Raw genomic sequence first — 13,325 nt, 5'->3', positions numbered from 1 at the left:
AACCGACCGTGGATCGTGGATCATGTAGCATTGTAGTATTTACTACGGAAATACATCCTCGTATAAGTGAACCTGTGTGGTTCCAACCTGCTATGTTCAAGGGTCAACTGTGCTTAGTAAACCACTAATTCACCTGCTTGACTACTATTGGACAGTTAAATCTAAATGATTTCACATTTAGAGATTGTAAGTATTTTAAAAACTCATAACAATGTTTTGCACGTGGCTTTTGAAGAACATTTTTGAAAAGTGGCCTGTATAGTACTTCCTCCAGCTAAGAGGTAATTGTCGTCAAAGGAATTCAATTCCTCTAGCTCTGCAAGAACTCGTATGAGATTTACACCTAAGAGTTCCTGTCTCCAAGATCTATAGCATCAAAGCACCACAAAGGATAACAGGGGTCACTCCACCTCCATGATGTCGACCCAAACACTGTCACCACGCACCCACCTTCTTGTGATAAAACTCCTACTTATTCCTCCTTATACAGGGTTAGATGCCAAGGGCTCTCTTCACCAGGAGTGAATGTATTCTTTCTGCCCTTTTCTTCTTGGAATCCAACAAGTAGGGAAAATTAGCAGGCACTAAATGTCTACCCCCCAAACCCAGGAAATTCCATACACAAACAACCTCTCTCTCCACTCACACTCAAACTCACACTCTGTCACATACTCTTTCACACTCACTCTCACACACCCTGTCTCACACGTACACCCTCACATGTGCTCTGCTGCTGTCGTTCTCTCTCCTTCTCACATCAACACAAATACAGACACACACATGCCATGGCAGAAGTCAGACCCTTATAAACCCTGTCCCACACACCCTTCCCCATCTACCCACTTTATCTCCTCATCTGCTTTATTAGACAATGAGAGTCCAGAAAACGTAACCCAAACCTTCACCACGCTAAGTCACCAAAACAATTTGGGACTCTGCTATCATGTGTGAAACCAGCAAGTTCAACAAGATGACCTTGACATTTGTGCTACCTGCTGTCACTCCATGGTTCAACTACCAGACCTTTCAGATTAAACAAATGTTAATTTGCACCTGCGAACTTACATGATTTTTTTAGTGATTTGTATTTTTTTTAAATTTATTTCATTTATTTTTATTTTTGGCTGGGCTGGGTCTTCGTTGCTGCATGCGGGCTTTCTCTAGTTGCGGCGAGCGGGGGATACTCTTCGTTGTGGCGTGCAGCCTTCTCATTGCAATGGCTTCTCTTGTTGAGGAGCACGGGCTCTAGAGCGCAGGCTCAGTAGTTGTGGCACACGGGCTTAGTTGCTCTGCGGCATGTGGGATCTTCCCGGACCAGGGATCAAACCCTTGTCCCCTGCATTGGCAGGCAGATTCTTAACCACTGCGTCACCAGGGAAGTCCCTGTATTTTTTTATCTTTTAAATTTTGCCCGACTTTTTAAAAAGGCTAAATAATTAAAAATAGTTACCAGTTTTCAGCAATTATCACACTCCAGGCACTGTACTAACTGCTTTACACGCACTATCTCCCTTACTAACACAACAATCTTATGAAAATGTTAATACTGTTAATCCCACTTTACATATGTGGAAACTGAGATTTCGTCTCATTACACTGCCCAAGACACCTAACTAGAATGAAAGCCAGGCCTAAATCCAAAGTCATTTTTATTATGTTACAGGAGTTCCATCCGCTGAAGAATCTGACTTTAGGACTCCTGTTAAAGAATTTAGGTGCCAGCTTTCCAGACCTGCAACTATTGTTTGAGAACGTACATAGATGACACTCTTTAGCATCTGAGCCTCACCAGATCACATTCCTCAAATACCGAGTCAAAGGACTGAGCCATTGCTTAACCCAGCTATTCTAAGGAAAATATCAGATAAGAAGTCCCACAACATCCAACCTGTGCTGAAAGCTAAGCAACCAAAGGCTAAAGATTCTTTCAAGCATGTGATGTCTATCAATGGTGCCTGTAGGAACTGCCAGAAAAGGAAAGGTCACGTTGCTTTTCAAAAGCTAAAAAAGTAAACCAGGGAAACAATACACACATGATTGTTCGGGGGTTTTATTAAATACTGACATACAAATGAAAAAAAAAAAAAACTGGTACACACACATGAATCAAGTTCTTCAGTCGAAGTTTACTGAGTGCTTATTCTGTGCCAAGCAGGGATACAAAGTAGACAAGGTTGACACTGCATAGCGCTGAATAACAGCTCTTATGTCCTGAGTGCCAGGCACTGTGCCTAAAATTTATAACTTTTATTTCTCACTTAATTTGCCAATACCCTCTGAGGGAGATATTACACCAGACTCCACAAGGACAGGGATTTTTCTTTTTTTTTTTCCACTACTATGGGCTCAGGAACTGGAATAGTGGCCATCACAATGTCAGAGTCAAATACCGAATCTGTCCATCCCATTTTATACACCTGCAACCTGAAGTCAGATACTTTATCCAGGTTGAAACAGAAAAGAAAAGTGTGAGAGCAGCGATCCAAACCAGGTTTGTTTGACTCACCTGTTCTCTTGACCACATGGCCTACAACCTCTCAAACTGAAATGCTGCCAACTTAACTCTAGAAGTGGGGAACATTAGAGCCACTCTTCCCACGCTCCTAGCTAAGCTAAAGAAACCCAAAAAGTGAATGGGGAGTGAATAACTCGACCAAGACAGCAGCATTCAATTTGCTGCTATTTTAAGCTACCCCCTTATGTAGACTCAAAGCTCATTATCTCAATTTGGGGAATGAGAGAACATGGAGGTATAATCTCTGCTTGGAACCACCTCCATCTGGCATCAAGAACAGGAAATGTTCTCCATCCTGTTGTTCACAGAACAAGCAAAGATCCACATGTATGGCCCCAAATCAGGTCAGAGGTAGGATTTTCCAAGCAACTCTCAGTAGAGGAGAGAAACCCTGGAGGGGGAGATCATGAGGTCCCCTTTCTGCGATGGCAGAACGAAACACCCCCTACAGAGCAAGAGTGAAGAGATGATGGAGGATTGGTCAAATAATTTCATTTTTTAAAAGGGGCCGACAGGGGCTTCCCTGGTGGTGCAGTGGTTGAGACTCCGCCTGCCGATGCAGGGGACGTGGGTTCATGCCCCGGTACGGGAAGATCCCGCATGCCGCGGAGCGGCTGGGCCCGTGAGCCACGGCCGCTGGGCCTGCGCGTCCGGAGCCTGTGCTCCGCAGCGGGAGAGGCCACAACAGTGAGAGGCCCGCGTACCGCAAAAAAAAAAAAAAAAAGAAAGGAAGGAGGGAGAGAAACGGTTCCCTGGTAGACATAGGAGGAGGATTCTAGCTTAAGGAATAGCGTCCAAAAGAAAAACCAAGGGGTGACAGAAAAGTGCATTCTAGCCCCCCCTAACTAGATCTTAAGATTTGCTGAGGTTATAAGACAGAAAAATAATTACACATTAAGTGCAGCCTGGCAAAGATTGTGAATTTAAGACCTGATTATGAAATCAATGGAGGAGAAAATATTCTGTACCAGGTAAAAGCAAGATACCACTCTAATAATATACAAAGAATATGGGAGAGAAAGAGCAGATCTAGCAAAAGAATGTAGACACCTCTCTCAAGATTATAAATCACTGCAGAATGCAGGGTAGGAATGTCTAAAAAAAAAAGTTTCCTTCCCATCAACCGTGATAAAACAGAACCCATCCCATTAGACTTGAGGATGGAGTGCTAAAAGCGACAGAAAAAGAGGAGGAGGGAAAAGTGGGATTTGAAGGAAAGAAAGATATTTGAGAAATCTGTTCCAATTACATATCACCCAAGTAGCAAAACTTATTAGAAGGACCCTACAGGGGAACACAAGTTTAATCCACCGAAATTTTGTTAGGGGAGGCCGGGTACAGTTACACAAAAAAGTAAATGATCGATTCCCAGAAATATTCTATTAAAAGTGAAATCAGTGATGTGGCCAGCAAGGGGTACTAGTGAACCCAGAAAAAACTACACGTTGAGTGATCAGGCAAGGCTTGCAGGGGAGGTGGACTTCAAATAGCACCTGCATGATGAGGGAGAAAAAGAATCCCTCTGGACTTGGAGAAAAAACAGGGCAGGGATGAGAATCACTGGGTGGGTCCATCTGTCTGGGATGTGGGGAGGAAAGAGGAGATGAAAAGCTGCTGGAAAGGCAAGTTGAAGGAGACTGTGGAAATCTGTGAATTTCAGGCCACAGAGTCAAAATTTTGTTCTGTGGAAAATAGGGCTCTACAGAAGTTTCTGAGCAGGAGAGACACAATAAAAGCATTCTAAGAAAAAATTAATCTGACGTGTATTGAATGGACTGGTGCATATGGAGATAAAAAAGGTAGGCCTAAGATGAATTCCAGAAGCAGCCTAGTTAACTTATGTGTATTCCTCGAGTGCAAACTCTGAAGATCAACATCTAGAAAGAAACAGTATTTGAATAAGAGTGCAGACTCTGGAGCCAGACTGCCAGAGCTCAGATCCCGGCTCTGCCACTTCCTGGCTGAATGGCCATAGGCAAATTACTCAGCTCTTTTTGGTTCAGTTTCCTCATCCATACAGAGCGGGTAAAAACTGAACCTACCTCATGGATTCCAGCGAGGATGGAATAAGCTAACACACATGAAGCACTTACTGTGCCTGGCACATGGAACAGCTAGGCTACATGTGAGCTGTCAGCAGTGGTAACACATTCACAGCTTATACTCCCAAGACAATGCAGAGCATATGAGGTGCTTCAGACACATTTTTAATTAACTAACAATGTAAGAGTTTGTGCTAGAGAGGAGATAGTGAATATGGCAAAACACAGAGACACAGTTTTGAAGGAAGACTCCATGGGATTTAGTAGTTAGCAGGACAAAAAAAGGTAAGTCAAAGAGGGTGATGGTATTTTATGCCTAGGTAAGTTACAATTTTAATAACATTAATAGATCAAAAACTTGAAATGACAGCTGGTTTGGCAAAAGAAGTAATAGGGGAAAAATTAAAATTCACCAAATAGCAAAAGGGGACATTATTTCTCCTTCTTCCAAAAATACTAGCAATGCACCTACTTTATAGGTAGGTTGCGAAAATTAAAACTTCAAAACCAAGAATTAAAATGAAAAAAATTTTCAAAGAAAATAGGCTTCCCTGGTGGTGCAGTGGTTGAGAGTCCGCCTGCCGATGCAGCCGGTCCGGGAAGATCCCACATGCCGCGGAGCGGCTGGGCCCGTGAGCCATGGCCACTGAGCCTGCGCGTCCGGAGCCTGTGCTCCGCAACGGGAGAGGCCACGACAGTGAGAGGCCCGCGTACCGCAAAAAGAAAAAAAAAAGAAAATAGCTAAGCATATACATTTAACACTGGCCCTGCTTCTCATCTTTGTCTCTTTGGAAGTAACTTGTTTACCCTAAAACGTGACGAGCTGGTACAGCACGTCATGCAGTGACAAGACCTCTTTATGAACACAGGATAAAGATGCAACTTCAGTTATGGTAGGAGCCGCCTCTCTCATTTCTAAAACTATATGGAAGTGATTTTTGGAAAAGTATTTACTTTTGTGTTCCAGAAATCACATCTTTACAAACAGTTGTTACACTGATGACAGAATAATTATTTTCCCATGGAGCCTAATATCCCAAATTAGTACTGTTTTTAAAAGGACGCGTGTTTCAAATGTAGTTACCTACAGAGAAGCCTCCCTAAAACTGGTTCAGTAGCACAGGCCCAAAAACTAGATGACAATTGATAATAAAGTGCTTAACAGTATGAATTTAAGCAAAAGGTCCCAGTGTAGTCTTTAGACACTCCTTATAGTGCCTGGGAAAGGGGACGGGGCGTAGGTAAGGTGGGGGAGTGTTTACTTAAGCACTTAGCTACTGATGAAAGGAAAACTTAGCATTCCATAAATCCAAAATCAAAACAGTCCAAAATGCAGATTTCCAAAGTGTATTTATATAAGATGTATTTGAATAAAGATAAAAGATTTCAAGAACACAGATCACTTTGGACTGGGCAGCCTTCACAAGCCCTGTGCCTCATTCAGATATAGAAACCCCACACCCCCTTCAGATCTAGTATTATCTATATTTACAGAATCTGTGAGAGATGACCTCAGAGTCCTTCATTAAAACAAAGTCGGCATCTAAACTGAACTTCGACCTACCACCTGCCCTCCAGAATCAATATAGTTTTACAGGTTTATGAAAATGGGTGTGGCCTTTTCAGGACAAAAGTCAAGTGGCAGAACATGGGAAAACAGTCTCATCCTGGAGTAAGAAAAAGAACAAATGAACAGATAATATAATTTACCTGTGTGGTGACCATGACTATCTTCAAAATCTGCAAACCCATTTTCCACGGAATCTGTTGTCTGGCTCGGAATTTTTCACAAGGGTTCATGAAGTAAAACTTCAGGTCTTCTCTCAGACATTCTTCTGTCACCTCAGAATCAAGATGAGCCATTGCATCTCTGCCAAAGAAGATTAATTTTTAAATACACAAAAGAGCCTGTCCATCAGAAAGCTCCTGATTAATACTTTCCATTCACATGCTTTACCCATTCTTACAAGCAAAACTCTCTCCAGCCAGCGAAGTCCTTTTCACTTTAGAAATCTGAAAATGATTCAGGACCTTCTATCACCTGCCTTTACGTATAGCTACCCATCTTGTTCCAAGTGGCCATTATCAAAATTATAAAAATAGGATTTTGTTTGCAAGACTTGTCAATTCCTACATCCTAACAGATAGCATTCACTTGTCACTGGAGTATTAACAAAAACTAGGTGGGATACTTTGGTGATATGCTAGGTGTGAAATCACAGAAATTTAGTACAGACTAATGGTTAAATTGTTACGGAAATAGAGAATCTCTGTTCTATAACTCTCTGTTCTATAATCCTTGAAAGAAGGATTATGTCTCTTTTTTTTTGCATAATATATCAGTGATTATAAGATCCCAAATTATAAATATCTTTAAAGTTAAAATAGCATCTCTCTATTTATGCCCCATCATATAATTGTATCATCCTATATATTAGCAAAATTTTGCTTTTACTATTTCAAGGACTCTGGACTCAGAAATGGGCACATGACTCAAGTATAAAATAACAGTGGTATATAGCAGTATATAATTTATAAATAATATATACACATTGGGGATATGTGCTTAACTTTTACTGTTGAATGCATAAAGAGCAAAGTTTGGGGATCACAGACTTAAAGCATAGAAGTCTATGCTCCAGGAGTCTAGAATTCCTGGAAGTCATCTCACCATCTCACCTGGAAGCCTGCATAGGAGAGCCTGCCAAAATGTGGAGCTAACACAGAAGAACAGTTAAGGTTGCCTAACGACAATGTTTGAGTTCCTGGAGCTAGCTGTGCCTGAAGCCATGATTCCAAGACTTTCAAGTTGAGCAAATAAACACTCTTTGGACCTTAAGCCTGTTTAAGTTTGATTTCTGTTTCTTGAAACAGGAAGCATCTTGATGGTAAGTTTAATGAATAAACTCTATTAAGTTTAGCTGATCATTCAAGTTACTCATTTCTTAGAAAGTTTTTATAATTGGGGGTTTTCACCTAAAATATCTTAATGACATTTTTATATTGACTTAGGACCTATGTTATTTAGCTTGACTAACAAATTTAAAAGAAGCTCAAAGAAAAAATAAAAATAGAGAGACTATATTAAGGCTCATTTTAAGACTTTTTAAGCCTTATACTCAGTTGTTAATGATTTTCTATTTTTGAGTTAATATTTAGACCTCCTATTTCCAGAATTAGTAGGCCAGGTTATTTTGCTGGAAAGAATAAGGGAGGGAAGGAAGGAGGTAGGGAGGGAGGGAGGGAGAGAGAAAGGAAGGGAAGGACCCATACTGAAAAATGATGGTCACAACCCAGCCCTTTGAGCCTCTTGCCTGGGTGAGCCAGGGAATGTTACACTGTGAGCTTGCTTGGGTTCAGGGGGCTCCAGACTGGAATTGCCCTCGTCTCCTAGCAAACACATGCAGACCTCTCCAGACGCTCATCCTAGGACTTGGGGAGCTCTAACAAATAACTTGTAAAACACGTTGACTAACAGGTGCTAATACATACCAGGCCCACGAAGAAACCAAGTAGCATGAAGCAGTCAACTAATTTCAGAAACAGGGCCAAGCATAGCAGAATCAGACGCAGATTAGAAAACAACCATGCTTACCATATTTAAAGACATATAGGTAAAAATATCTATAAGAAAACCTTGGGAAAAACAAAAAAAAAAAATGTAAAATCAATGACCAAAATGAGTCTCATTTCAAAAGAATAAGAAGACTTTTTAAATGTGCTTGCCCTGCAGCTGCTATAGTTACCTCCTGATTTGATCTAACCAACTTACTGAACACTTCCTGTGCTGAGCGATTTTGCTGGGTGCTCGGGCCACAAAGCTGAATAGATGCTCAGCATCCAGTAGGAGAGACAGACTTGTGAGTGCAAATTCACAAGTTATCAAATAGCTCAGTGGCTGCTGTACCATAAGTATACAAAGTATTATGGAAGCAAGGGTCTGCTTCTGGGGAGACAGGTTCAGAGCCAGAGGGGGAATCCCGTAACATGTCCTAATACACGGAGTGGCAGGTGCTACGGAGCACTTGATGAAGAGCATTGATCAAAGGATGCATTTCCAAGAAGAAGGTGGCATCTTATCTGTGCCTAAGAGCCACATCCTCCAATATGAACCTTCAGACCCCTGAGAACATGCCTGTGGAAGCTTCGCAGGCATGTTTGAGTGATACCAAATTCAGCGTTAACCACCATCACCTCAGTGGATCTGGGTTGCTGATTTATGCATCCTGGTGATTCACAATGTCTTTTCATTTAGTAAAATAAAAAGGGCATCTGAAAAGTTGTGATAGAACCCTCAGAATAAAGGCATGGAAACTCCTCCCTGCAACACACCCTCGGCCTCTAGTGTGAGAAACACTGTACTGAAGAAAGAAGAAGTTGTTTCCTGGAAAACAGTGGTGTGAAACACAGGGTAGTAGGTCAAGTGCTTGGTGAACACCTTGTGAGCCAAGCTCTGACAGAGACATTTTCCTGCCTTCCAGGAGCTCAGTCCAGTGGAAGAGAGAGATGTGAAGAGATAAAAGTATAATAAAATGTGTCAAGTGATATAATTGAAGTATGCTTTGAGGGCCCTGGAACAAAGAGAAGGGAATTGATGTAGCCCAATTGCTCCAAGAGGCTTCAAGTAATTCTTCCAGCTGCTGGTTTCCTCAACTAATATGGCCACTCAACGATCAGGAAATGATAACTGCTCTTAATATTACCCTAAGAAACCTGATTAGGAAGGTAAGTCTCGACCAAGAAAAGAAAAGGCAAAGTAGCAGATAATGCACATGGGGATCACTCGCTGTATTAAATTATTTACACTAATTATTTAAAAACCTCCCAAAGTTGTTCACTTAGGTGTTTAGAGAACAGCTGCAGTACTCATATCACTGTGAAGAATAAAAAGAAAAATGAAAAGGCTAGCATGAAAACCTTTCCCCTCAAGCGTGCAGGAGCCAATAGTTGAAATATAGGATGGTACTAGTCAGATGTGATCAACCGATGATACAATGATAAAAATACAGAAAAAAATATTAATGATATTTTGGCTCAAAAATTCTAGTGTCTCAAGGAAAATGCAAATGTGTAAGCTTTCTAAACTCTACATTTCTGAAGGCACTTTACTGCCCCACTCTTCTCAATTTGTGGGTTTTCCCTAGTTCCCCAGTAGATGAAGGGTATTAAACATGGGCATGCAGAGGTGCACACACAACCACACATCTTATCACTATATCAAAAATACAACAGTGCCGAAAAAAAAAAGTGCCAAGTGAAAAGAGGGAACACTAAAAAACAAAAGAGAGACAGGACAGTATCATAAGACTAAAACATTAAAACATTCCTGCATGTGACACATACTTATCCAACACCCTCTAGGGCTGAGCACCGGACTGGATGTCTGGTACAGGAGGCTTGAAAGCTGCAATCACAACTTGGTAAGCAAGAATTAGATCAGCAGGAGGAATATTGCAACTTCCATCAAAAATGATGAAAATCACCAACAGGTTTAGAAAAGGACAGAGAGTTGCTAAGTGGTGGGAACACAACCAGGAGAAGTGACTACACCATAAAAACAGTTAAGGAACAGAAATCCATGAAGATCTAAGTTACACTGATCCATCAATTGCAGGGCAGTCACGCAACTGAAACTGCAGGAAATAAATAAGAGCAATCACGACTCTTATGGATTATTTTTGTTTCACGAAACCATAGGAAACATAGATTTGTATCAGCTTAATAAATGGCACAAATACCCAAATATCAAAGGAAAAAAAACACAGTATTTGTAAGAGTAAAAACAAGATCTGGAATAGAATGGAAAGTCATCCACACAGTGGGCTAAATAAAAGCTAGAGAAGCTGGACTTAGGAAGGAAGCCTGACACTGGTACTGTGGGGAGAAGTCAGGAAGGAAGCCATCAGAGCTACCATCAGTTATTAAGAAAATCTACTCTTTGCCTAGATAATCAGGACTGTGTGATGTCAGCTAATTTTAAGCCTATCATATGACCAAAGGGCAACTCCAGCTTTACCAAATCAATGACCAAAAGAGTCTATGGAAGCTTGAAGTTTTGAAAAAAGCAAAACTGAACAAATTACTGAAAATTCTTAACCTCAAGGAACTTGTGAAGGTTTTTGACCTTTGCCTCAGAAAAATGCACACATCAGTTTCAGTGATGGTACCTTGTTCCCATTAGCACGATCTATTTAGCAAATAAGCTAACCAACTCAGACTGCTACTGATTTTCAGCTTGTATGACCCTTACCCTACTCAAAAAGAGGGATGAAAGTTTGTTTTCTGCTGCAGTGGCCTCCAAAGTGGGGTGTGTGCACACAAGTCGGGTATGCAAGACCATCCAATGGGATGTGAGAAGACAGGGCTAGGGCTTCTAATTGTATTAACCAAGCAAAAGTAAGTTAAGATTTACAAGTTTCAATGTATGAATTATACACCTAACATACCCTCATGTGGTCAGAAAGCCAGATGCCTGTATTTTGATTAGGTGCACAAGGCAATCTGGGGGAAGAGTGCAAGTTCCCGAAGTATGGCGCTCTCATTGCTTTTCAGCAGATTCCCGCCACTTAGGGTTTACATAGGCCCATTTAAGCATTTGTTAGAGTCTATTATCCACTTTAGCTAACCCTCACAAAATGGACATAAAGATTCTTGCAAATCATTAGACTCCTTGTAGAACTAACGTAAGCCTAAATTAACATCAAGAAAATGGGAGAGCTAATACTACCCTAATACAACTTTTGTTGGCCATGAGTTAAAAAGAGATGAAAAGCAAATCTGATCCAAAAGGAAAAAAACCCAGATTTATCAAGAAAGTACTTACAGTATTGACTAAATCTACTACTGTTGAACCTTGCCCTAAGTGTATATATTGCACCTAAGATATTAGGTAATGATACTGTGAAGTCATAATGATATTATGAAGTCACTGCATTTAGCATCTTTTTCTTAACATCCTCATCTATCTCAGCCCTTAAAATGTTCATTTTACCTGTTCTATTGTATATATGGTTTTACATACAGTATATAAATAAATATCCATTCAGAGAGAGTAGATGTTCTTTTAACTGGTGGGGATAAGTTATCAAAAATATTTGGGACTAATTCTCTAGTGTTTCAGAACTGCAGCCACACCTGAGATGTGGTTTCTCTTTTGTTATCCCAGCTGATATTATAAACGCCTTAGCTAGAGAGAAATTGGTGTCTGTTCCCCCAGCTCCAACAAATAAATGGAAAATAATCTTGATAGGCAACCCTTCTCCTATCAGGCCTGTATAGGTATCATGTACTGATGTAGTAGCACTAGAAGTAGAATGTTTTTTCTAATCCACAACTAGCACTTCCTAGTCACAGAGGATGGGGCAGGGGAAGCAGGGTGAACCAGTTCCCACATCTGTTCTTCTTCCTGCATCCTCATCACAGTGAACAGTACCACCAGGCTGCCTTCTCGGAACCGACATCTGTGTAGCTCTGCATGACCTGGTCCCACTGTCATTTCACCCCCAAACTTAAGTGTGTACTTCATTTTAAATGGACTATAATGAACCCCTCTTCTGATTTCTGCCCCTTAGGGGCAACCACTTTTATCTGCTTTGTTGATGTTGTTATTTAACATTTCTAAATAATGCCATTTCACTATTTTTTCCTCTTTAGTATATTATCAATTTATATCCTCCTATGGAAAATAGGGATGTAGCTCTTATAGCTGCCCTCCCCAGCCAACACACACATTTCACCTCCCCACTCATTGTCCCAACAAAGTTTTAATAAAAATTTGATAATAAATATTCAGATAAATTAACATTCAGAACTTATGAAGTGAACATGCAAATACTCTTCAGAGTTGAGCTATTAGTACAACTATGATTTTATTTTTATTTATATATATATATTTTTTTAATAAATTTATTTCATTTATTTATTTTTGGCTGCACTGGGTCTTCGTTGCTGTGCACGGGCCTCTCACTACGATGGCCTCCCTTGTTGCGGAGCATGGGCTATAGGCGCACAGGCTTCAGCAGTCGTGGCACGCGGGCTCAGTAGTTGTGACTCACGGTCTCTAGAGCACAGGCTCAGTAGTTGTGGTGCACGGGCTTAGTTGCTCTGCGGCATGTGGGATCTTCCCGGACCAGGGCTCGAACCTGTGTCTCCTGCATTGGCAGGCGGATTCTTAACCACTGTGCCATCAGGGAAGCCCCCAGTACACTATGATTTTATATTCTCTCTTATAAAAATTTTTTTCTGGAGTTAATTGCCTTTTTCTCCATTTGTTTGGTTTTCCATATATCAACCAGGACTTTATCACGAAACTCCAGCTGAATCTGCCAGCTCCTTTCAGTACAGTCAACCAAGCTGGGCATCCTGTCAACTCCCTTCTCCCAGGGACATCATTCCTGGAGCCCTCATCCTCTGTTCCAACTACATGGGTTGCTTTCTAAGCCTTATTCAAGGCCATCAGTTTGGGAATTCCCTTCACCTCCTTCCTAAATTGGATTCTGCATTCTCCTATCAGGCCCATATAGGTATCATATATTGATGTAGCAGCCCTAGAAGTAGAAGCATTTCCTGGATCCCATTTCCACCTGTTTCTTTACTCCCTCATTTTTGTGGAGAGTATCTTTCAATCCCTCCCTGTGAGAGGAAGTCTGGAAGGTAAATTTTGAGACCTCCCATGACAGACACTGCTAGCTGTCACCCAGTGTCTATTCATTCCTCCCTTCTTTCTGATTTTGTCTGAGGCAGGAACGTACTTTTTTTTTTTTTTTTTT

The 13,325-nt window shown here is 41.0% G+C and overlaps 1 protein-coding gene across 3 annotated transcripts in view; it reads right to left on the bottom strand.

The window, feature by feature from the left end:
- The window catches only part of MCOLN2 (mucolipin TRP cation channel 2), a 58,866-nt gene that overhangs the window by 37,412 nt on the left and 8,129 nt on the right, over positions 1-13,325 (bottom strand). For all 3 annotated transcript variants that reach the window (XM_024767864.1, XM_024767865.1, XM_024767866.1), the window contains exon 2: positions 6,268-6,427. In XM_024767864.1, coding sequence (XP_024623632.1) covers positions 6,268-6,427 — 160 coding nt within the window. The remainder of the gene's footprint in view (positions 1-6,267; positions 6,428-13,325) is intronic.

This window comes from Neophocaena asiaeorientalis, unplaced genomic scaffold, assembly GCF_003031525.2.
Source record: "Neophocaena asiaeorientalis asiaeorientalis breed wild unplaced genomic scaffold, Neophocaena_asiaeorientalis_V1.1 scaffold546, whole genome shotgun sequence".
Classification (NCBI taxonomy): domain Eukaryota; kingdom Metazoa; phylum Chordata; class Mammalia; order Artiodactyla; family Phocoenidae; genus Neophocaena; species Neophocaena asiaeorientalis.
The sequence above is the reverse complement of the archived record's forward strand: the minus strand, read 5'-3'. Positions and strand labels throughout refer to the sequence as shown.